Source organism: Epinephelus fuscoguttatus, linkage group LG18 (assembly GCF_011397635.1).
Source record: "Epinephelus fuscoguttatus linkage group LG18, E.fuscoguttatus.final_Chr_v1".
Taxonomy (NCBI): domain Eukaryota; kingdom Metazoa; phylum Chordata; class Actinopteri; order Perciformes; family Serranidae; genus Epinephelus; species Epinephelus fuscoguttatus.
Window position 1 is genome coordinate 26,207,243 of NC_064769.1, and position 22,243 is coordinate 26,229,485.

A 22,243-nucleotide genomic window follows, 5' to 3' on the forward strand; every position below is an offset into this window, starting at 1 on the left:
CCTCTCTACCTCTCTTCCCCTCCTCCCCACATGTCTGTCTGTTCGAAACTGGAGCAACGTCTTAATCGAGGCTCGGAGACGTGACGGGAATTTCTAAGCAACCCCAGCTCTGCAGTACAGACACAAACACACACACACACACACACACACACGGAAACACACATTCTGCTTGGCAGCCAATTAACAGCCTGCGATCCAGCGCCAAAGGAATAACTGCATGCTGATGAGCTGGCGGCTCTACGTGTGTGTGTCTATGTGTGTGTTTGTGATGAGCTGGTGGCCGTCAGAACCACTTACACAGATAGAGGGATATCTCTTTTATGTGTTCAGGGGGAGAGAGGGGGATTATGGCGCATTAAAAAGCATCTCCGTGAGGGACAAACTAAGGCAGGAACAAGGAAGTGCAAGTTTGTGCCCAAGATTCTCTTTGTGCGCGTGTGTGTGTTTGATGCTGTCCCGGCGTCAATATATGTGTGTGTATTTGTGCATACAAGCAGCATTAGGAGAACAATGCGGATGATTTGCATGGAGCCTTGCTTTCTCCTCCTCATCCTCCTCCTCCTCATCCTTCCTCTGTTTCCGTTACCTTTTGTTCTCCTCCACCTCCTCCTCCTCACTTCTATCCTGCCTTCACTTTGGGGAGTTCATCCAAAGGTGAACGCCTGGCAAAAAAAAAAAGTATCTCTCCCCCCTCTCAAAAAGCTCATATATTCTCTTTTTGTGTCAAAAATACTGACACCAGCCTTGACACTATATCCCCGAGCAGCAAAGCGCTGTGTTTGCCAGTCCAGGTTTCATCATCCGTCCTTGTTTTTTTGGAGATATAGAATATGTTGAAAAGAAGACTGTGGGTTTAAATCCTGCCTTCTGTGTTGTTGTTGCCCTACTTCTCTGCACAGTCCTTCATATCAATCTTCTCTGTATGCTGACTGGATAAATAAATAAAATACAGGAAGATGAAAGGTGTAGACTACTATTCTATACTGCTTAGTTTTATGCGTCCTGATTAGGTCTTCCGTTTACTGATCTCTTTCCACACGGGAGACATAAAGTAAACAGCACACTGTGTAGTCAGTGTATTAGTATCAATCCATGCATAATAGCATCAATATGGTTGTGTTGCTCACTTTAGATCGATGCTAAAACCAGCATGTGTCACAGAAATGAAAACAGAAATAATACAAAGCACAAATTAACAGTTACATTATTAATTAGAGGCTGTGTATAATCATAGGTAGCGTTGCACAGCGGGGCTTTTTTCATGCGTTAGTGATTTAATTTAGTCTTTTTTTGTGAAACTAGGATGACAACTAGTGGCAAAGTGCTGAGATAGCAGGAAAGTTGATAGGGTTTTGAGGATGATGTTGCTTGTGTATGTTTGTGGAAGCAAAGGCTGCCATCTAGTGGAGAGGTGTGCATATGACCGGAGGGTCAAGGGAAATCATTGTGAACATAAAAAGTCAATCTCATGCTGAGATATGTGAGCAAACATTGTGGGAAACTCAACAGAATAAACTTCCACTGTCTGTCATGTATTCCAGTTTTCCCTCAGAAGTACCTGATGCTGAGGTGAATGGAATTTCTGTTCAAATAGGTGGATGCATGACAGACAGAATTTAATAAAAGAACATGTGTCTGTTAAAGACAAATCAGTCATATCGTTCAGTGATCACACATATTTATTTCTTTGAGCCCAAGGAACAAAATGACTAACCTTTCTTTATCTTTCTCTGACATTTTAAACCAATTTTGAAGTTGTGTCATATTTTAAGATTAGACAACAGCGTATATAGATTATCTTTAAAACTAATCTTTGTCATCTAACAGAAAGGTTTCTGAAGACTATCTGGAAGAGAAATAGCACATTCTCCATTGTATGTTTAAAACATTCAATATTTTTGCCACATGTCGGTTTGAGCTCAACACATAATACGCAGATTTATTCTAAATTCTAAATTCTACTCTAAATCTTCATTTGTACTTGTATCTGCATAAATATATTTCGAACAGCAAACTTCAAGATCAATCTGGAATGATCCATTAACGTCAGAAATCCTGTGTAACAGCTCCACCCAGTGGAGAGCTGTGGTAACGACAGGAAAGTTCCTGAAGACTCTGGAGCTCCTTCAGTGAGAATATAAAAGCTGGGACAGTCCCACTGCTGAGACAGAAAGCAAGACACAAGAGAACACACACTTTAACAAGAGGACTCATCACTGAACACACACTGAAGATGCTGTGCTCCCATGGATTCCACTCTGCCCTCAGTCCATTCATGGACTTCCACTGGCCTGTATACACTCTGAGGTCAGAGGTCAGGCCTCTGCTCTACCAGCAGGATGTACTGCAGAGAAACCTAAAGGAGCTCCGCAGCAGTCTGGAGCTGATGGACAAACTTCAACACAAGATCCAGGAGGAGACAGAGCCCTTCCAAACCAGCGTGGCTGTGCAACCGGTCTCCTTCCAGCTGGAGAAAGAGGGAGAGCACTTCGGCCTGACCCTGGACACTCGAGGCTTCACCCCAGAGGAGCTGTCTGTCAGACAGGAGGGCAGGAGGCTGAGAGTCGGCGGGAAGACAGAGAAGAAGCAGGAGGACGGGAAAGGCTCCTACTCTTACAGACTCCAGGAGTTCAGACAGGAGTTTGATCTGCCCCAAGGGTCCAACCCTGAAGCCGTCACCTGCTGCCTGGCTCCAGACGGGAAGCTCCACATCCAGGCAGCCAAAGCTCCATGTGTGGAGGAGGCTGAGAGAGAGCTGACTATCAAGAGGAGCTCGGAGGAGGAAACACAGCAGAGTGTGTGTTCACACACAGAAGGCAGCAGCACAGACAGCAGCACGAAGGGCACACATGAAAACATGGACTCATCTACATGATGGACCAATACATAATAAATGTGTTTTATACATATACACAATTGTATTGTTAGATGATGAGAATATGGATTGTTGTGTTTTATACCTGAGTATAATAAATAAATGGGTCTAAACTGAAATCATGTATTTGAAAATTATATTCTTTTCTTTTGTACATATGATAATAAATACAATAAAATTTATATTTTCATGTAGTATTTTATATTTATTTCAATGCTTAGAGTAGGGTAAACACAAGTTTCAACAGCAGTTAAATAAGTAGAAGATGAACTGATTCCCAAAAACCATGAAGTTAAAGATGAAACATTTTATCGCATTTTTCGAAATGCTTTTTGTAACAAGCTAAAGGTCTTAAATTCTTGTTTGGGGGATTTTCACCCATTCTTCCTGCAAAAGGCGTCTGTTAGATTCTTGGGCCGTCTTGCATGCACTGCTCTTTTAAGGTCTATCCAAAAATTTGAATGATGTTTAGGTCAAAGGGACTTTGAGAGCCATGGCAAAATCTCCACTTTGTGCCTCTTCAGGTAGTCCGTTGTGAATTTCGAGGTGTCTTTAGTGTCATTGTCCTGTTGTAGAAGCCATCCTCTCTTCATCTTCAGCTTATTTACAGATGCTGTGATGTTTGCTTCCAGAATTAGTTGGAATTTAACTGAATCCATTTTTCCCTCTACCTGTGAAATGCTCCCAGTGCCACTGGCTGCAACAGAAGCCCCAATGATCGATGCAGCCCTGGGTTTTACAGCTGGACAGGTGTTCTTTTTCCTCCAAACATACCTTTGATCATTGCCTCCAGAAAGTTCTATTTCAACATCATCACTCCACAGGACTTGTTTCCCAAAAAGCATCAGGCTTGTTCAGATGTCCCTTTGCAAACTTCAGATGCTGAATTTTGTGATGATGACTCCTCCATGAAGGTCATATTTGTACAGGTGTCGCTGCACAGTAGAACAATGCACCGCCACTCCAGAGTCTGCTTAATCTTCCTGCAGGTCTTTGCAGTCAAACAGGGTCTTTGATTTGCCTTTCTAGCAACCCTATGAGCAGCTCTCTCAGAAAGTGTTCTTGGTTTTCCAGACCTCAGCTTGACCTCCACAGTTCCTCTTAACTGCCTTTACAGCAACCTGAAAACACTTTGCTATCTTCTTATAGTCTTCTCCTGCTTTGTGCTAGGCAGCTGTTTAGAGAAGCCCATGGCTGCTGATTGACAGGACAAGGTTTTGGGAGTCATAGTATTTATGAAGCTTTGAAATCTGCATCACCTGGCCTTTCCTTACAATGACTGTGAACAAGCCACAGCCCTAACAGGCTAACTATGGTCTGAGACCCTGGTAAAAGGTGTCCGAGAGCTTAAATGTCTTGGGGTGCCCAAACTTTTGCATGGTGCTCCTTTCATTGTTTGTTTTGGGGGTTTTTTTCAATCTAAAATTTTACAAAACAAAATTTCACCTTATTTGATTTCACCTCAGTAAAGCTTTGCTAGCTTTATTCTGTAGCTACGATGTTTTTTTTTTGTTGTGTTTAATCAAATACTGGTTACGCTATAGACCGATGAGCACCTGTAGAATCAACCATTTAAACTTTGTCATTGGACATTTTCCTCTCCTCTTTAATAAAAGCACTGGAATAAATTTGTGTATTTAATAAATAGAAGGTATATTGTATGTATTGTAACATTTGTTTCATACAAAAATGCAAGCTATGTGTGCAAAAGAAAATAAAAATAATATTCACAAACATGATTTCAAATTAGGGGAATTTATTCTTACTCAATTATAAAACACAACAGCCCATATTCTCATCACCTAACAATACAATTTTATTTATTTTATTTACAAATAAAACACATTTATTATGTATTGGTCCATCATGTAGATGAGTCCATGTTTTCAGGTGTGCCCTTCGTGCTGCTGTCTGTGCTGCTGCCTTCTGAGTGTGAACACACACTCTGCTGTGTTTCCTCCTCCGAGCTCCTCTTGATAGTCAGCTCTCTCTCAGCCTCCTCCACACATGGAGCTTTGGCTGCCTGGATGTGGAGCTTCCCGTCTGGAGCCAGGCAGCAGGTGACGGCTTCAGGGTTGGACCCTTGGGGCAGATCAAACTCCTGTCTGAACTCCTGGAGTCTGTAAGAGTAGGAGCCTTTCCCGTCCTCCTGCTTCTTCTCTGTCTTCCCGCTGACTCTCAGCCTCCTGCCCTCCTGTCTGACAGACAGCTCTTCTGGGGAAAAGCCTCGAGTGTCCAGGGTCAGGCCGAAGTGCTCTCCCTCTTTCTCCAGCTGGAAGGAGACCGGTTGCACGGCCTCGCTGGTTTGGAAGGGCTCTGTCTCCTCCTGGATCTTGTGTTGAAGTTTGTCCATCAGCTCCAGACTGCTGCGGAGCTCCTTTAGGTTTCTCTGCAGTACATCCTGCTGGTAGAGCAGAGGCCTGACCTCTGACCTTAGAGTGTATACAGGCCAGTGGAAGTCCATGAATGGACTGAGGGCAGAGTGGAATCCATGGGAGCACAGCATCTTCAGTGTGTGTTCAGTGATGAGTCCTCTTGTTAAAGTGTGTGTTCTCTTGTGTCTTGCTTTCTGTCTCAGCAGTGGGACTGTCCCAGCTTTTATATTCTCACTGAAGGAGCTCCAGAGTCTTCAGGAACTTTCCTGTCGTTACCACAGCTCTCCACTGGGTGGAGCTGTTACACAGGAGGACTGACGTCACCAGATCATTCCTGTGTTTACAGGAACTTTCCTGCAGTTGCAGAAGTTGAACACTAGATGTCAGTCAGACTCATGTCATCATATTCAAATGTTCATTTAACCAAATTGCAGTAATCATATGTCTTCTATGAGTTCATTTTGACATAGTACACTCACATTTTTTAACATACTACACTATGACTTTTTTTGTTTTTTTTTTTACAGATTTTCTACATACTCTGCTGTGACTTTCTAGTTTTTCTATGTGGCATACTGTGACTTTTTTGACATACTCTACTATGAGATTTTCGAGATACCATTTGTTAACAGTTTTTTGGACATGCTGGACTCAGTCTTTTCAACATTTTTTTTGAAATGCTATATTATGACTTTTTTCAAATATAAAAGTAACACATCAAGAATTATAATGAGGTGCTGATCACTGTTAGTAGACTTGCCTGCAGAAGGGTCATTATACGAAAACGTGCCATTTTGTGTCTCTCGAACAAAACTGTGCTGTAAATGTCAATAAACAATAAATACACTATAATCATTTTAGAATTTATTTTCCATGATATCTCTTGTAACATTAAAACATGTAAAATTTAATCTTTTTGTTTTCAAAGAGTTTTAAACACCTTTTTGTATGAAGCATCATTCAAAAACTGTAAAAATGGCCTGTCGCTCAACATGACTGTTCTACTTTTACTAGCTATTAAGGCCCAAAAAAGTGAAACTATCATAAAAACATTAACTTATATATAAAGCCTCAAGTGTCCTTTCATTATTCATAAATGGGTTTTAATCTTAATATATGTAAAATATTGTAAAAAAAAAAAAAAAAAAAACAACAACATGAATTTAGTTGGGTTGCCAGGTAGTCATCAACCCTGTTACTTTTAATGAAAACACTTCTTCTGAGATAATGGACTGCTCCGAAAGTTGCATCATCAGTGAGTGAAATCAGCTTCCGTTTGTGAACATGCTGGTGAAAAGACAAATAAGTGTCCTCTTCTTTTCATGATTTTTCTTACAGTTATATAATGTTTGACAGAGGGGAATGAGCTTATTGTGTCGGCCCTGTTTCGACAAAAGGACATGTTAAAAAGATATTTGTTCGAAATTTTTAATGTACATAAATAATATAAGACTCTAATGAATGCACACCATGTGGTCTCATGACCTTCACCACATGGCTAGTAATGGCTGCCAAGAACATTTTTCGTCAACCCTGTTACCATTCTAGCGTAAAAGGTTTGATGGTAACAGGGTTGACAAAAGTATGGTTTTGCGAGTACATGAAAATATACTTTCCTTACCAATAGCATTTACATGATATACATGGTTTCACAAGTTTCATCGCTAGCTTAGAGGGAAATTGAAAAAATTGTGCACTTGGTGACAAGTTTTTAAAATTTAGCATGGTGTTAAACTTGGTGGAGAGGTATAACATGGTCCAACATGGAACCCATTACAATTTGGAGCACATCCAAATCTCTGGTGAGGGCCATATTGAAATTTGTGGCTATCCCAACTTGGTTTTTGAAAACCTTATACCCATACCTTACACTATGCCAAATTTCAAAAACTTGTCACCAAGTGCACATTTTTTTCCATTTCCCTCTCAGCTAGCGATGAAACTTGTAAAAACCATAATGTAAAATGCTATTGGTAAGGAAAGTATATTTTTATGTACTCGCAAAACCATACTTTTGTTAACTCTGTTACGTCAACCCTGTTATGCTAGAATGGTAACAGGGTTGACGAAAAATGTTCTTGGCAGCCATTACTAGCCATGTGGTGAAGGTCATGAGACCACATGGTGTGCATTCATTAGAGGCTTATATCATGTTATTTATGTACATTAAAAAAAATTTTAACAAATATCTTTTTAATGTGTCCTTTTGTGAAAACAGGGCTGACACAATAAGCTTGTCCTCTTCTGTCAAACATTATATAACTATAAGAAAAATCATGAAAAGAAGAGGACACTTACTTGTCTTTTCACCAGCATGTTCACAAAAGGAAGCTGATTTCACTCCCAGGAAATGATGCAACTTTCGGAGCAGGCCAAACATGTTCAATGGATCAAATTTATTGTGACTATCCTTTCAATATCCTTCATGTTTTGAAAAATGCTAAAACCTCTCAATAAATATGTCTCCAAAATATTCTTTGATTAGTCATGTTGAATTAAAGGTTTATGAATGTCCCATTATCTTCATTAGACCCAAAGCTGCAACTTAAACTAGCAGTATGGTAACTGTTGTCAACCCTGTTACTGTGGTGTCAGCCCTGTTACTTGTATAATATTCTAGTATAATTCAAAAAATGAAAAGACAAATGTCAAATGAACTCATTTTATATGTTAAGTAAAAGAAACCAGTAATCTACAGAATGAAATGTGGGTATTATTGTTTTGTTTCCATATTCTGTTCTTAAAAAGAAAGATGCTGTGAAAGTGTCAATTGCAAATGAGCATATTCATCTATGGATAAAACATAAACACCTCAATATTCCCGCTGTACAAACACACTCAGTGTAACAAGGGGAGATTTATCCTTCAAAGTATATCAGATTTGTTGTAAATATGCATTTAAAACATTTTCAAATACTAACTGGTGTATCGTAACGGTTGGTTACTGTGTAACCTTGGTTCTCTGAGTGAAGAGACTATCTCTCCACTCCGTTACATATTCCATATGTACGGGATATGACCCCCGCTGCTTGTCAGGGTACTTGGATAATTCTTTAAGACACACCGGCTTGCCCGGCCACGCCCTATTGCGTAGCTATAAAGCGCCAGCGCAGGCGTGCGATCACTGATAGTTTGATCGAAATGTGTCTCCGAGCGGCCTAAGGACTGGAGAGATAGTCTCTTCACTCAGAGAACCAAGGTTACACAGTAACCAACCGTTCTCTATCGTCTCGAGACTATCTCTCCACTCCGTTACATATTCCATATGTACGGGGTAGACCTTTAAGACACCCCGAGAGGAGACGGTGCAGCCCACAATCCCACACCACAACGTGCAACAAACGAACTATATACAAATATACAATATATACAAGACACAGGAGTAGGCCCCGCCAGGCGCTAGGGCCCATCCTGAGAGGGAAAGGGGCGCCATGGAAGCCCGCAAGACGCAAGGCAACCAAAGCGAACCAGCCAGGGGCCCCGCAAGACGCAGGGGCCAGGCTGGCTACAGGGAAGCCGCTCACTCGGCCCGCAAGACACAAGGCCGAGGGGAGACAACGTGTCTACCGTTGGGCCGAGCCCAGCACCCGCTCCCCAAGGGAGGGGCTGGCAGCGACGTTAAGACGGTAGAACCTGGTAAAGGTCGACGGGGATGACCACGTGGCGGCAGAGCAAATGGAGGCAAGGGAGGCCCCCCGCCACAAGGCCCAGGAGGCAGCCACACCCCGAGTGGAGTGCGCCCTGACCCCTGATGGAACAGACACACCTGACAGGATGTAAGCCTGACGGATAGCGTCCACCACCCAGTGTGACAGTCTGGACTTAGCCAAAGGTCTTCCCAGACATCCAGGGTCGTAACAGACAAAGAGCTGATCGGACCTCCGGATAGCCTGAGTCCGCCGAATGTACTCTGTCAAGGCCCTCACTGGGCACAGAGCGGACCGACCCTGCTCAGCGTCCTCACCAGCATCAGGAGAGGAGAGACCTAAGCTCAACCGATTGAGACAGGTGGAACTCAGTCAGGACCTTAGGCAGGAAGGCTGGGTTGGGTCTCAGAACGACACTAGAACCATCCGAGGAGAACCGGCAGCAGTCGCCATGCACCGACAATGCATGAAGTTCACTCACCCTCCTGGCTGAGGTAATAGCAAGCAGAAAGGCGGTCTTAATGGAAAGCCACTTCAAATCAGCACCCCCAAGGGGTTCAAAAGGGGGACTCTGAAGAGCCCCAAGGACGACATCCAAGTCCCACGAGGGAACTGCGGGACCAGCAGCTCGCACCGTAAGCCTCTGGGCCCCCCGGAGAAACCGAGAAATGAGGGCACAGTCCTCATCATCCAGTGCAACCTCACCGATTCGCACTGCTTTGATTGCCGCCACCAATCCTCGCAGTGTTACCGCAGCCTTCCGGGCCTCCAGCTGAGACTGCAAAAACTGCAGGATCTGCTGAGCTGAGGCTAAGTAGGGGTCCACCTGGTTAGACCCACACCAGGCAGCAAACAATTGCCAACGTGCAGAATAAGCCGCCCTTGTGGATGGAGCCCGGGCCTGCTGAATCGTAGCCACGACAGGCCCTGGTAACCCTAAGGCCAGGAGCCTGTCCCTCTCAGGGGCCAAGCCACCAACCTGAGCCCCGCTGGAAAGGGGTGGAACAGGGCTCCGTTCGCCTGGGAGAGAAGGTCCCTCCGGCGCGGGAGCTCCCATGGTGGCCCGTCCAGCAGAGGCGGAATGGCTGAGAACCACGCCATGTGGGGCCACAGAGGCGCCACCAATATCACCCGCACATGCTCCACCAGAACTCTTCGAAGAAGAGGCTGGAGAAGAGCGAAGGGGGGAAAGGCGTAGAGCAGAACCCTGGGCCATGGATGAGCCAGAGCATCCCAGCCCAAGGGGGGATCGTCGTTCCGCAGGGGAGAAAAAGAGCGGGCAATGGGGACGACTCGCCAGCGAACAGGTCGACCTCTGCCCTGCCGAGGCGAAGCCATATCTCGAAACCACTTCCGGATGGAGCCTCCATTCCCCCGGCTGGGGGCCCCCTCTTGACATGATGTCCGCCGCGGAGTTCAGTACCCCCGGCACATGCACGGCTCTGAGTGAGAGGAAGAGGGGGTGAGCCCACTGCCAGAGAACTGTAGCCAGCTTGCACAAGACCGGGGAGCCCAGCCCCCCCTGCCTGTTGATGTAAGCGGCCGCCACTGTGCTGTCGGTGCGGACAATCACATGGTGACCCCTCAGTCTCGGCAAGAAATGACGCAGAGCGAGAAGAGCCGCCCTCAGCTCCAGAACATTTATGTGCTGACCGTGCCACCGGCCGGTCCAGACACCATTGATCCCACAGCCTTCGTGTACCGCGCCCCACCCTGCCGGGGATGCGTCGGTGTACACCAGCTGGCGATAGATCACTGGACCCAGATCGCGGCCCGCCCTGATGTTCGCGGGGACCTTCCACCACCGTAGGGCTCTGTGGAGCCTCCGAGAGACCAGTACTTTGGTCTTGTGGGACCTCTGAGGGCACAGACCCAAGCTCAGCAGACACCTCTGTACAGGCCGCATGTGCAAGAGAGCGAGAGGGACTACCTGCACCATGGCTGCCATTAGGCCCATGAGGCGAAGGCAGAGACCCCAGTCGACCAGAGCGCGCAGCCGGAACAGGGCAACACAGGACCTGAAGGCCAGCTGCCTCTCCTAGGTCAAAGCAACTGTACCGCTCTTCGAGTCCAGGACCATACCCAAGAAGGAGGTCACCTGGGCGGTTCGAGCCTGCTCTTCTTGTAGTTTAGGCGCAGGCCTAAACTCCCAACGTGGTCCAACAGCAGGGCTACGTGTTGGCGGCATTGCTCCTCTGAGACTGCGCAAACCAGCCAGTCGTCGAGGTAGTTCAAAATTCTGATGCCCTTGCGCCTCAGGGGGGAGAGAACCGCATCCATACATCGAGTGAAGGTGCGTGGTGCCAGAGAAATACCGAACGGCAGCACCTGAAACTCGTATACCCTGCCGGCAAAGCCGAACCGCAGGAAGCGCCAGTGACCCCTCCAGATGGGTATCTGGAAGTAGGCATCCTTCATGTCTATAGTGGCGAACCAATCTCCTGCAGAGATTGCCTGTCTCACCCTGGGGACCGTCAATATCCAGCATCGCAGGGGCCGGAGATACTGATTCAGCCCCCTGAGGTCCAGAATTGGGCGAAGCCCTCCGTCCCTCTTCGGGGCCAGAAAGTAGCGGGAGAAAAACCCAGCCCGCTGATCCCCTGAGGCCACCTCCCTTATGGCCCCTTTTTCCAGGAGAGCAGACAGCTCTGCCTGCAGAACCGCCTCCTGGTGAGGATCGGCCACTGTTGTAAACATGGGTGTTCTTGTAACTGGCGGTCGGCGCAAAAACTGAATGCGGTACCCGTGGGTCATGGTAGAAACCACCCACGGGTCGGCCTCCAGGGCCAACCAGGCCCTCCTGTGAGCAGCAGACGGGGGAACCTGGTTGGCCCGAGTCCGGTGATTGTCAGGAGGGTTGAGGGCGCTTAGAGGACCCCTCTGCCTTAGCAGTCAGTCCTCTGCCCCTGCCCTGGCGGTGGCGCTTATGCTGCCGGGAGGCCTCTAGCTGGAGTCTGAGGTCCCCTTGACCCCATGACGAGGCCTCAGGAGTTGGTGCTGGCCGAGAGCGAGGCTGTCTAGGCCTGGAGCCTGCGACACGCTTGACAAGGCCCACCGAAACCTCCTTAGCACAGCGGCTCTCCTGCGCCTGCTGCAATAAGGCAGCGGCGTGAGGGCCAAACATGGCTGTGGGTTCCACCGGCACTTTAAGCAGGCAGTCTCTATCACCCTGTTGCAGCTGGGATTGAGACAGCCACAAGTGGCGCCTAGCTACCCAAAAGGAAGCTAAGGCACTGCCTGCCGCCTCAGCCTGCTCCCTCATCACAGAGGAGAGGCATGAGGAGGCCACCTGCAGCTCCTCACCGACGCTGGTGTCAACCTGAACCTGCCGAGACAAGTCACGGAGGTAAAGGGACAATATAGCGCCTGTATTTGCCAGCCGAGTCTGCACCGACATGGCTTTATGTAGCCTGGCGAGCAGGCTATCCATGACCCTGCAATTCTTACTAGAGCAGGTGGCATTGCCAAGTATGGAGCTGGAGGGGGACACCAATGGAGTGAGGGCCCGATCCACTGGGGGAAGTGTCCCACAAGCAATCTGGTCCCTGTCGTGCATGTTGGAAAACCGGCGACACGCTGCAGACCACTTGTGGGCAGTGGCTGGAGTGTGGAACTGCTGGCACAGCAGCTCCTTGAAATCAGGTAGGAGCGGCACCTGGGTAGAGGCAGGGCGCACCTCCGTACCCTCTTCAAACCGAGAGGATGTAGCCCTGGGGTTCTCGGGAAGGGCAACACCCAGAGCCCTAGAGGCCCTGCTAATTACCTCCTCAAAACGATGGGCTACCTCTCCCCTAGTTACCTCACTCACAGACGGCTGTGCGCAAGAGAGAACATTATCCTCGGAGGAAGAGATGGTCTCCACATCTACATCCTCCTCCTCCGCCCCCTCTTCCTCCTCCCCCAAGGGAGGAAAAGAGCTCAGCGGAGGCCGAACCATGATAGGCTGAAGAGGAGGTAATGGAGCCTGCCAGGCACCAGAACACTCCCCTCCTCCGAAGCCACAACCACTCTCCTAGTTTTAAGCTGTGGTCCCTCATAAACCTGAGCACCCATACGCTTTGGAGCAAAAAATCGGCAACGGGCCTCTCTGGTATGTGCAGGCAGAATAAAACAATCCATGCACGACTGAGGGTTCTCTCTTGAAACTAAAGCATGTTCATGCCCTAAACATAAAACGCAGCTATCATGCCCATCCTCTAGGGGCATCGCCACCCCACAGCCCACACAACAATGTCCCTCCTGAGCCGCCATACTGACCCAGAAGTACTCAATCACTTCCTGTTAGCCGTAGCACCGAAGCTAACTACTTATTTTTTCCTTTTTTTGTGTGTGTGTTTGTTTCTTGTAATGAACTGTGCGTGCCGGCCGCCGTGGGAGCCGTACGCTATGGTGGGGTGGACAAGGGAGTGCTTGAACTATTGGAGGGGGAGACTGTTGGAGAGGGAAGACCGGCGTTTGCCGGCAAGCGCGTTAGCCCGCGAGCCGCAAGCAATACGCCGGCAGAGGACACCGCCAGAGCCGGGAGCCGAGCTTCAGCTCTGGCCCGCCCCTCAGACGACCAACACTGCAGCTGACCCAGTCAGTACCTAACCACCGAACGCGTCAGCTCACGAGCCGTGAACAATACGTTGGGGAGAGAGCACCATACCAACACAGTCAGCACCAGGCGTGTATCCACCAAGCGCGTTAGCTCACGAGCCGCGAGCAATACGCTAGGAGGAACACAGCCACCACCGCCGGGAGCCGGAGGACCTCCGGCTCAACCAGACAGGATGACTTCGCTACAGAAAACAGACAGGAAGAGCACCAAGATACAGTAATCCAGGGAGGCTGCCAAAGACAGACGCCCCGACTTACAACAGGTAAGCGGATTCAACAACTGCACCCTAGCTCCTTCTCTTACGTGGATTGAGAGACACTGCACCCTGACGCACACGTGGAGATCAAACAATCAGTGATTGCACGCCTGCGCTGGCGCTTTATAGCTACGCAATAGGGCGTGGCCGGGCAAGCCGGTGTGTCTTAAAGAATTATCCAAGTACCCTGACAAGCAGCGGGGGTCATATCCCGTACATATGGAATATGTAACGGAGTGGAGAGATAGTCTCGAGACGATAGAGAACAGGGTTGACAAAACACACATATGCATGTTGATTAAATGTGGAAAAAAATAAAAAATAAGATAGCCTGAGAAGGCACAGCACCTATTTCTGATAAGTAAGGAGCTATTTAATCCAAAAAGGGTCATAAATAGTTTTAAAACAGTACTTTGAAAATCAAACATTAAGAATAGGAAATGGCACGTTTTCATATAATGACCCAGAAAACAAGTGTTGTACACTCCATATGTATTTCTTTTATTTTGATGACATTCCAGCCTTTTCCTAAATACTTTTTATATTCAAAAACATGGGTAGGAATGGGTGACCAATGGGTCGTTCATTTTCTAATCGAAAGGAAGTTCATTTACTCTAATCATGGCTTCAAGGACAAAATATTCTTATGGTAGAGGTATTTGGATGATGTGTTTTAAGACCCAGCAAGAGTCTTTTTTTTTTTTTTTTACATATCTCAACTCATGTTCTGAATGTCTGTCATTTATTATGGATTTTCACCACAAAATAATTAGTATTTTATATTTATATCAATGCTTAGAGTAGGGGGAAACACAAGTTTCAACAGGAGTTAAATAAGCAGAAGATGAACTGATTCCCAAAAATCATTAAGTTAAAGATGAAACATTTTATCCCACTTTTGAAATGCTTTTTGTAACCAGCTAAGAGTCTTAAATTCTTGTTTGGGGGATTTTCACCCATTCTTCCTGCAAAAGGCATCTGTTAGATTCTTGGGCCGTCTTGCATGCACTGCTCTTTAAAGGTCTATCCAAACAATTTTTTTTAAGATTTTTTTTGGGCATTTTGCCTTTAATGGACAGGACAGGTAAGCGTGAAGGGGGGAGAGAGAAAAGGGGGGATGACATGCAGCAAAGGGCCACAGGCTAGATTCGAACCCGGGCCGCTGCGGCAACAGCCTTGTATATGGGGCACCTGCTCTACCACTGAGCCACCAACGCCCCATCTAGCCAAAAATTTGAATGATGTTTAGGTCAAAGGGACTTTGAGGGCCATGGCAAAATCTTCACTTTGTGCCTCTGAGGTAGTCCATTGTGGATTTCGAGGTGTGTTTAGGATCATTGTCCTGTTGTAAAAGCCATCCTCTCTTCATCTTCAGCTGCCATTATGAACTGAGGAAACAGCTACCTGAAAACTATATTCTTATAGCGTTCTCCTGCTTTATGGGCATCAGTTATGTTAGTTTTCAGAGTGCTAGGCAGCTGTTTAGAGGAGCCCATGGCTGCTGATTAACAGCACAAGGTTTTGGGAGTCAGAGTATTTATAAAGCTTTGAAATCTGCATCACCTGGCTTTTCCTTATGATGACTGTGAACAAGCCACAGCCCTAACAGGCTAATTATGGTCTGAGACCCTGGTAAAAGTTGTCCGAGAGCTTAAATGTCTTGGGGTGCCCAAACTTTTGCATGGTGCTCTTTTCATTGTTTTTTTCAATCTAAAATTTTACAAAACAAAATTTCACCTTATTTGATTTCACCTCAGTAAAGCTTTGCTAGCGGCCTTTATTCTGTAGCAACAGTGTTTTGTTTTGTTGTGTTTAATCAAATACTGGTTACGCTATAGACCGATTAAGTTATTTTGAGCACCTGTAGTATCAACCATTTAAACTTTGTCATTGGACATTTTCCTCTCCTCTTTAATAAAAGCATTGGAATAAATTTGTGTATTTAATAAATAGAAGGTATATTGTATGTATTGTAACATTTGTTTCATACAAAAATACAAGCTATGTGTGCAAAAGAAAAAAATATAATGCTCACAAACATGATTTCAAATTAGGAGAATTTATTCTTACTCAATTATAAAACACAACAGCCCATATTCTCATCATCTAACAATATAATTATGTATATGTATAAAACACATTTATTATGTATTGGTCCATCATGTAGATGAGTCCATGTTTTCATGTGTGCCCTTCGTGCTGCTGTCTGTGCTGCTGCCTTCTGTGTGTGAACACACACTCTGCTGTGTTTCCTCCTCCGAGCTCCTCTTGATAGTCAGCTCTCTCTCAGCCTCCTCCACACATGGAGCTTTGGCTGCCTGGATGTGGAGCTTCCCGTCTGGAGCCAGGCAGCAGGTGACGGCTTCAGGGTTGGACCCTTGGGGCAGATCAAACTCCTGTCTGAACTCCTGGAGTCTGTAAGAGTAGGAGCCTTTCCCGTCCTCCTGCTTCTTCTCTGTCTTCCCGCTGACTCTCAGCCTCCTGCCCTCCTGTCTGACAGACAGCTCCTCTGGGGAAAAGCCTCGAGTGTCCAGGGTCAAGCCGAAGTGCTCTCCCTCTTTCTCCAGCTGGAAGGAGACCGGTTGCACGGCCTCGCTGGTTTGGAAGGGCTCTGTCTCCTCCTGGATCTTGTGTTGAAGTTTGTCCATCAGCTCCAGACTGCTGCGGAGCTCCTTTAGGTTTCTCTGCAGTACATCCTGCTGGTAGAGCAGAGGCCTGACCTCTGACCTTAGAGTGTATACAGGCCAGTGGAAGTCCATGAATGGACTGAGGGCAGAGTGGAATCCATGGGAGCACAGCATCTTCAGTGTGTGTTCAGTGATGAGTCCTCTTGTTAAAGTGTGTGTTCTCTTGTGTCTTGCTTTCTGTCTCAGCAGTGGGACTGTCCCAGCTTTTATATTCTCACTGGAGGAGCTCCAGAGTCTTCAGGAACTTTCCTGTCGTTACCACAGCTCTCCACTGGGTGGAGCTGTTACACAGGAGGACTGACGTCACCAGATCATTCCTGTGTTTTCAGGAACTTTCCTGCAGTTGCAGGAGTTAAACACTAGATGTCAGTCAAACTCATGTCATCACATTAAAATGTTCATTTATCCAAACTGCAGTAATCATATGTGTCTTCTATGAGTTCATTTTGACATAGTACACTGACACACTGTGACTTTTTTTTTGTTTTGTTTTGTTTTGTTTTTTACAGATTTTACTCTGCTGTGACTTTTCTAGTTTTTCTATGTGGCATACTATGACTTTTTTTTACATATTCTACTATGAGATTTTCGAGATACGATTTGTTGACAGTTTTTTGGACATGCTACAATGACATTTTTAGACATACTCCCACTTTTTTGCCATACTGCACTAAAACTGTTTTTGACATGCAACAGGATCATTTTTTAAAACACACTTCACTGTGACTATTTTCAAGGGTTTTGTGACATGCTCCTCTATTACTTTTATTCAAAATGCTAGTTAAACCTTTTTAAAGTTTTTTTGGACACTTAGATTTTAATAGTTTTACAACATACCATGAGTTTTCTTGACATACTAGGATCATTTTTGAGATACTGTAGTATGAGTTATGAGTTTTCAGCATACTGTACTAAAAATTTGAGTACAGCACAGTTTTTTGACATGACATACTGTGAGTTTTTTCGCCGACATACTGTACTGTTATTATTCAACATGCAATACTATGAGTGTTAGTATGAGTTTTTATATATTTGAATCTGATTCTGAACTCAGTGGTGTATTCAAAGAACGGCCACTCATTGTCTCATGTTCCACTAAATCTGTTATTCGCTTGATTACTTACCCTTGTGGTAAGTCATATGCTGGAAAGACCAGTAGAGCATTAAAAGTACTATTAGATGTAAAAACATGAATTGTCCTGTAGCAGCTCATATTTCCTCTTTAAAATAAATTGGGATTGAGAAGGTAACAGTGGCTTCTGCCTCGAAACCAGCCACAGTGACTGTCCTCTATTGACCAATCAACGGACTGCAGTGTTCACAGCTCCACCTTTTAGTACCAGATCTATGTGCTAGGTACCCCAACAGAGGGGGGACCAAACATGGTAACGGTTAGGAAAGGTTCCATTGGTACCATCCACAAATTTTCCCAGTGGAAACAGAAAAAAACGTAGCTGCTCCTAGCTGCGTTGTTCATCATGTCACCTTGTTTGCTGGGAGTTCATTAGCCTATTTTGTTCTAGTTTTGTACTTTGGTGATCGTTAGCTGTTGTCCATAGCGCTCTAGTTAAACTAACATTAACTTCTGGAGCTTAGCTTCATTAACTTATCTGTAATGGCAGAGATAACAAAGGTTGGCAAATGTTATGCTGAATGATTCAGTGTATATATATATATATATATATATATATATATACAGTACAGGCCAAAAGTTTGGACACACCTTCTCATTCAATGTGTTTTCTTTATTTTCATGACTATTTACATTGTAGATTCTCACTGAAGGCATCAAAACTATGAATGAACACATGTGGAGTTATGTACTTAACAAAAAAAGGTGAAATAACTGAAAACATGTTTTATATTCTAGTTTCTTCAAAATAGCCACCCTTTGCTCTGATTACTGCTTTGCACACTCTTGGCATTCTCTCCATGAGCTTCAAGAGGTAGTCACCTGAAATGGTTTCCACTTCACAGGTGTGCCTTATCAGGGTTAATTAGTGGAATTTCTTGCTTTATCAATGGGGTTGGGACCATCAGTTGTGCAGAAGTCAGGTTAATACACAGCCGACAGCCCTATTGGACAACTGTTAAAATTAATATTATGGCAAGAACCAATCAGCTAACTAAAGAAAAACGAGTGGCCATCATTACTTTAAGAAATGAAGGTCAGTCAGTCCGGAAAATTGCAAAAACTTTAAATGTGTCCCCAATTGGAGTCGCAAAAACCATCAAGCGCTACAACGAAACTGGCACACATGAGGACCGACCCAGGAAAGGAAGACCAAGAGTCACCTCTGCTTCTGAGGATAAGTTCATCCGAGTCACCAGCCTCAGAAATCGCAAGTTAACAGCAGCTCAGATCAGAGACCAGATGAATGCCACACAGAGTTCTAGCAGCAGACCCATCTCTAGAACAACTGTTAAGAGGAGACTGCGCGAATCAGGCCTTCATGGTCAAATAGCTGCTAGGAAACCACTGCTAAGGAGAGGCAACAAGCAGAAGAGATTTGTTTGGGCCAAGAAACACAAGGAATGGACATTAGACCAGTGGAAATCTGTGCTTTGGTCTGATGAGTCCAAATTTGAGATCTTTGGTTCCAACCGCCGTGTCTCTGTGAGACGCAGAAAAGGTGAACTGATGGATTCCACATGCCTGGTTCCCACTGTGAAGCATGGAGGAGGAGGTGTGATGGTGTGGGGGTGTTTTGCTGGTGACACTGTTGGGGATTTATTCAAAATTGAAGGCACACTGAACCAGCATAGCTACCACAGCATCCTGCAGCGACATGCCATCCCATCCGGTTTGCGTTTAGTTGGACGATCATCTAAAAGTAAGGATGTGTGACACTTGGCAACTCAAAGCAAAACAGTCTACATTAATGAAAAGCTGTAGTGCTTTTACAAAAAAAAATGTAGTTTTGATTCCCTTTTTCCCTTTAATCCAAGTGTCTCACTAATTTGGTCTCTTAGTCTTATCAACATGCTGCTCACAAATAAAATGCAGTTACTGTAAAATTGAGGAAATAATTAAAAGGATGTGGTGGCCTCTCCTGGCTGGTGAAGGAGGAGTTGAACTGTTTAACTGTGGAACAACTTTGTTTTATCTTTGACATACATGCATCTTAAAGGGCCAGTGTGTAAAATGGGTTGAAAACCATTGAAAACAGTGACATCAGTGGTCAAATTCTAGATTGCAGGGCTCACTCGCTCACCCCTCCCGTCGGGTAAATGACCGTGGCCTTGTGGGGACAAAAAGCCTTGCGCAGACAAGAGTTTTTCAGGAGTAGGTCTATCTAGCGACGAGGTGAATATTTATTTAGAAATCTAAACCATGTTACGATATTGTAATGAATCCCTCACAAGCAGGAGACCAGAGGAGCGTTCAGGGAAAAGGCCAGTTTATTTGAGCACTCCAAAAACTCCAGTAACACTCCAGGGGGTAAAAGACTCCGTCCCAAACTCTGACTCTTCTAGTGTAACAGACACACTTCATACACACATACTCGTTTACAATACCTAGCGGGCACCCCCTCCCCTCTCTGCTCCACCAATCTCCAGCCCGCACACTGACTGACAGCGTAGCCTGTAAACAGAGCTCAGCTGTTTATTTAGCCTGGCAATATCTCCGGACTATAGTAGCTGCAATGGACGACTTTGAACGCGATTTTGAGGAGTTTCTTGTAGCGGATACAGACCCAGAGCCATACCTGTTTGAGCCGGAGCATACAGATGAGGAACTTGGATGCTGAGCGGGCGAGAAGAGAGGCTGAATCCTCCGCTCTCATTTTGCTGCACAGAATGGGATTCGGTGCTACTGCTACCATCGTTGGGGAGATATATCTTCAGGAGGAAAAGCGCCGCAGAGAGTGCATCACAAGGAGTGAAGTTGCGTCTTCTTTTCCTCGCAGATGACACTTCGGGTTCATTCTCTTCTGTTGCATGGTAAGTGTGGTCCATTCGCAAACTTTATAACTAAAAAAACCTTTCGCTACTCTCTATTGACGAACTACTAACACTCTCTGCTGTTTCCTCCTCCTTCTTCCTTCCTTCCGCTGTCTTCGTTGGTTTATTTATACACGCAAAATGCGTTCTCTGGCTGGCTGGATTGTCTGCTCGGTCTGCCGTACATACATGGCGGTGCAAGATGGCGACCTCTCTAAAGCAAGGCCCTTGCTATATATATATATATGTGTGTGTGTGTGTGTGTATATATATAAAAGCATAATTATAAGGCTAAGAAAACCAAACGAATTTTATTTTATAGCGATTATACACTTATATAAACATATTAATGGGTAGAATATTCAGATTCAGATTCAGATTTGACAATAAACCATGCCGAATATTACACACTGGCCCTTTAAACACATGTTAAAATTCCAACTATAGTTCAACATTATGTTTTGTTAATTCATGAATGTGAATTATTTCTATAGAAGACAAAATAATTAGTCATGTTACTCGTACATTAATCTACAAATTGAAACCTATTTATGTCACACAGCCTTTCCAAGCCTACATTAAACTGTATTCCTAAGAGGACTGGCTGCAGAGGTAGTGGCAATATTTATCATTGCAGGAAGTTTTTGTGGTATACTGGGAGCGATACACATTTTTGCTTTCCTCTCCCCATTCTCGAGTGCAGCCAGGTCTGTTCAGTCCACGTGTTTCCTGTTTCCTCCACCCTGAACCATTATGCAAGTTTACAGATGAGTGTAACCAACATCCTGTGATGTGCAAATGCTCTCAAGCCCCATTCACTGCATATCAATGAGTGAACATGAAGAAAGGGGAACTCCATTTTGGTTTGGTTCGGTTCCCAGCTTCTTCCGTGTTTGAGAAAGTGAAACTATTTGACATTCACTGTCTCTGAGAGGTGAAATGGCGCAGCGAGGAATTCAGATGAACCAGGAAAAACTCTGCTGTTCGATCTGTCTGGATCTACTGAAGGATCCCGTGACTATTCCCTGTGGACACAACTATTGTATGAGCTGTATTAAAAGCCACTGGGATGAAGAGGATCAGAAGCAAATCCACAGCTGTCCTCAGTGCAGACACACCTTCATGCCGAGGCCTGCTCTTGTGAAAAACACCACGTTAGCAGATTTAGTGGACGAACTGAAGAAGACAGGACTCCAAGCTGCTCCAGCTGATCACTGCTATGCCGGACCTGAAGATGTGGCCTGTGATTTCTGTACTGGGAGAAAGCTGAAAGCTGTCAAGTCCTGTTTGCAGTGTCTGGTGTCTTACTGTGAGCAGCACCTCCAGCCTCACTATGAATCCCCTGCTTTTGAAAAACACAAGCTGGTTGACCCCTCCAAGAAGCTTCAGGAGAACATCTGTACTCGTCACAACAAGGTGATTGAGATTTTCTGCCGCACTGATCAGCAGTGTATCTGTTATCTGTGCTCCATGGATGAACATAAAGGCCACGACACAGTCTTAGCTGCAGCAGAACGGACCGAGAGGCAGAAAGAGCTCGGGGTGAGTCGACAAAAGATCCAGCAGATAATCCAGAACAGAGAGAAAGATGTGACGGTGCTTCAGCAGGAACTGGAGGCTATCAATCACTCTGCTGATAAAGCAGTGAGGGACAGTGAGAAGATCTTCACAGATCTGATCCGTCTCGTTGAGAAAAGTAGGTCTGATGTGAAGCAGCACATCAGATCTCAGCAGCAAACTAAAGTTAGACAAGTCAAAGAGCTTCAGGAGAAGCTGCAGCAGGAGATCACTGATCTGAGGAGGAAAGACACTGAGCTGGAGAAGCTCTCACACACACAGGACCACACCCAGTTTCTAC

At 45.5% G+C, this 22,243-nt stretch overlaps 4 protein-coding genes and 1 pseudogene across 4 annotated transcripts in view; 2 read left to right on the top strand and 3 right to left on the bottom strand.

Moving 5' to 3' along the window:
- Positions 1-2,205: 2,205 nt before the first annotated feature.
- Positions 2,206-2,976, top strand: LOC125878616 (heat shock protein 30-like). Its single transcript, XM_049559928.1, has one exon. The coding sequence runs from the start codon at positions 2,234-2,236 to the stop codon at positions 2,873-2,875; it is 642 nt and encodes a 213-aa protein (XP_049415885.1). The 5' UTR covers positions 2,206-2,233; the 3' UTR covers positions 2,876-2,976.
- Positions 2,977-4,630: 1,654 nt separating this feature from the next.
- Positions 4,631-5,433, bottom strand: LOC125878615 (heat shock protein 30-like). Its single transcript, XM_049559927.1, has one exon. It carries the CDS (start codon positions 5,379-5,381, stop codon positions 4,740-4,742), a length of 642 nt encoding a protein of 213 aa, XP_049415884.1. The 5' UTR covers positions 5,382-5,433; the 3' UTR covers positions 4,631-4,739.
- Positions 5,434-9,814: 4,381 nt separating this feature from the next.
- Positions 9,815-12,834, bottom strand: LOC125878554 (uncharacterized; annotated as a pseudogene).
- Positions 12,835-15,793: 2,959 nt separating this feature from the next.
- On the bottom strand, positions 15,794-16,608 carry LOC125878614 (heat shock protein 30-like). Its single transcript, XM_049559926.1, has one exon. The coding sequence runs from the start codon at positions 16,552-16,554 to the stop codon at positions 15,913-15,915; it is 642 nt and encodes a 213-aa protein (XP_049415883.1). The 5' UTR covers positions 16,555-16,608; the 3' UTR covers positions 15,794-15,912.
- Positions 16,609-20,975: 4,367 nt separating this feature from the next.
- LOC125878607 (E3 ubiquitin-protein ligase Midline-1-like) overlaps positions 20,976-22,243 on the top strand; it is a 54,032-nt gene continuing 52,764 nt past the window's right edge. Inside the window, exon 1 of the mRNA XM_049559917.1 lies at positions 20,976-21,801. Coding sequence (XP_049415874.1) covers positions 21,325-21,801 — 477 coding nt within the window. The 5' untranslated portion in view covers positions 20,976-21,324. The remainder of the gene's footprint in view (positions 21,802-22,243) is intronic.

Excerpts from the sequence above, each read along its gene's own strand:
- LOC125878616 (XM_049559928.1), top strand. The coding sequence starts at position 2,234 with ATGCTGTGCTCCCATGGATTCCACTCTGCCCTCAGTCCATTCATGGAC.
- LOC125878615 (XM_049559927.1), bottom strand. The coding sequence starts at position 5,381 with ATGCTGTGCTCCCATGGATTCCACTCTGCCCTCAGTCCATTCATGGAC.
- LOC125878614 (XM_049559926.1), bottom strand. The coding sequence starts at position 16,554 with ATGCTGTGCTCCCATGGATTCCACTCTGCCCTCAGTCCATTCATGGAC.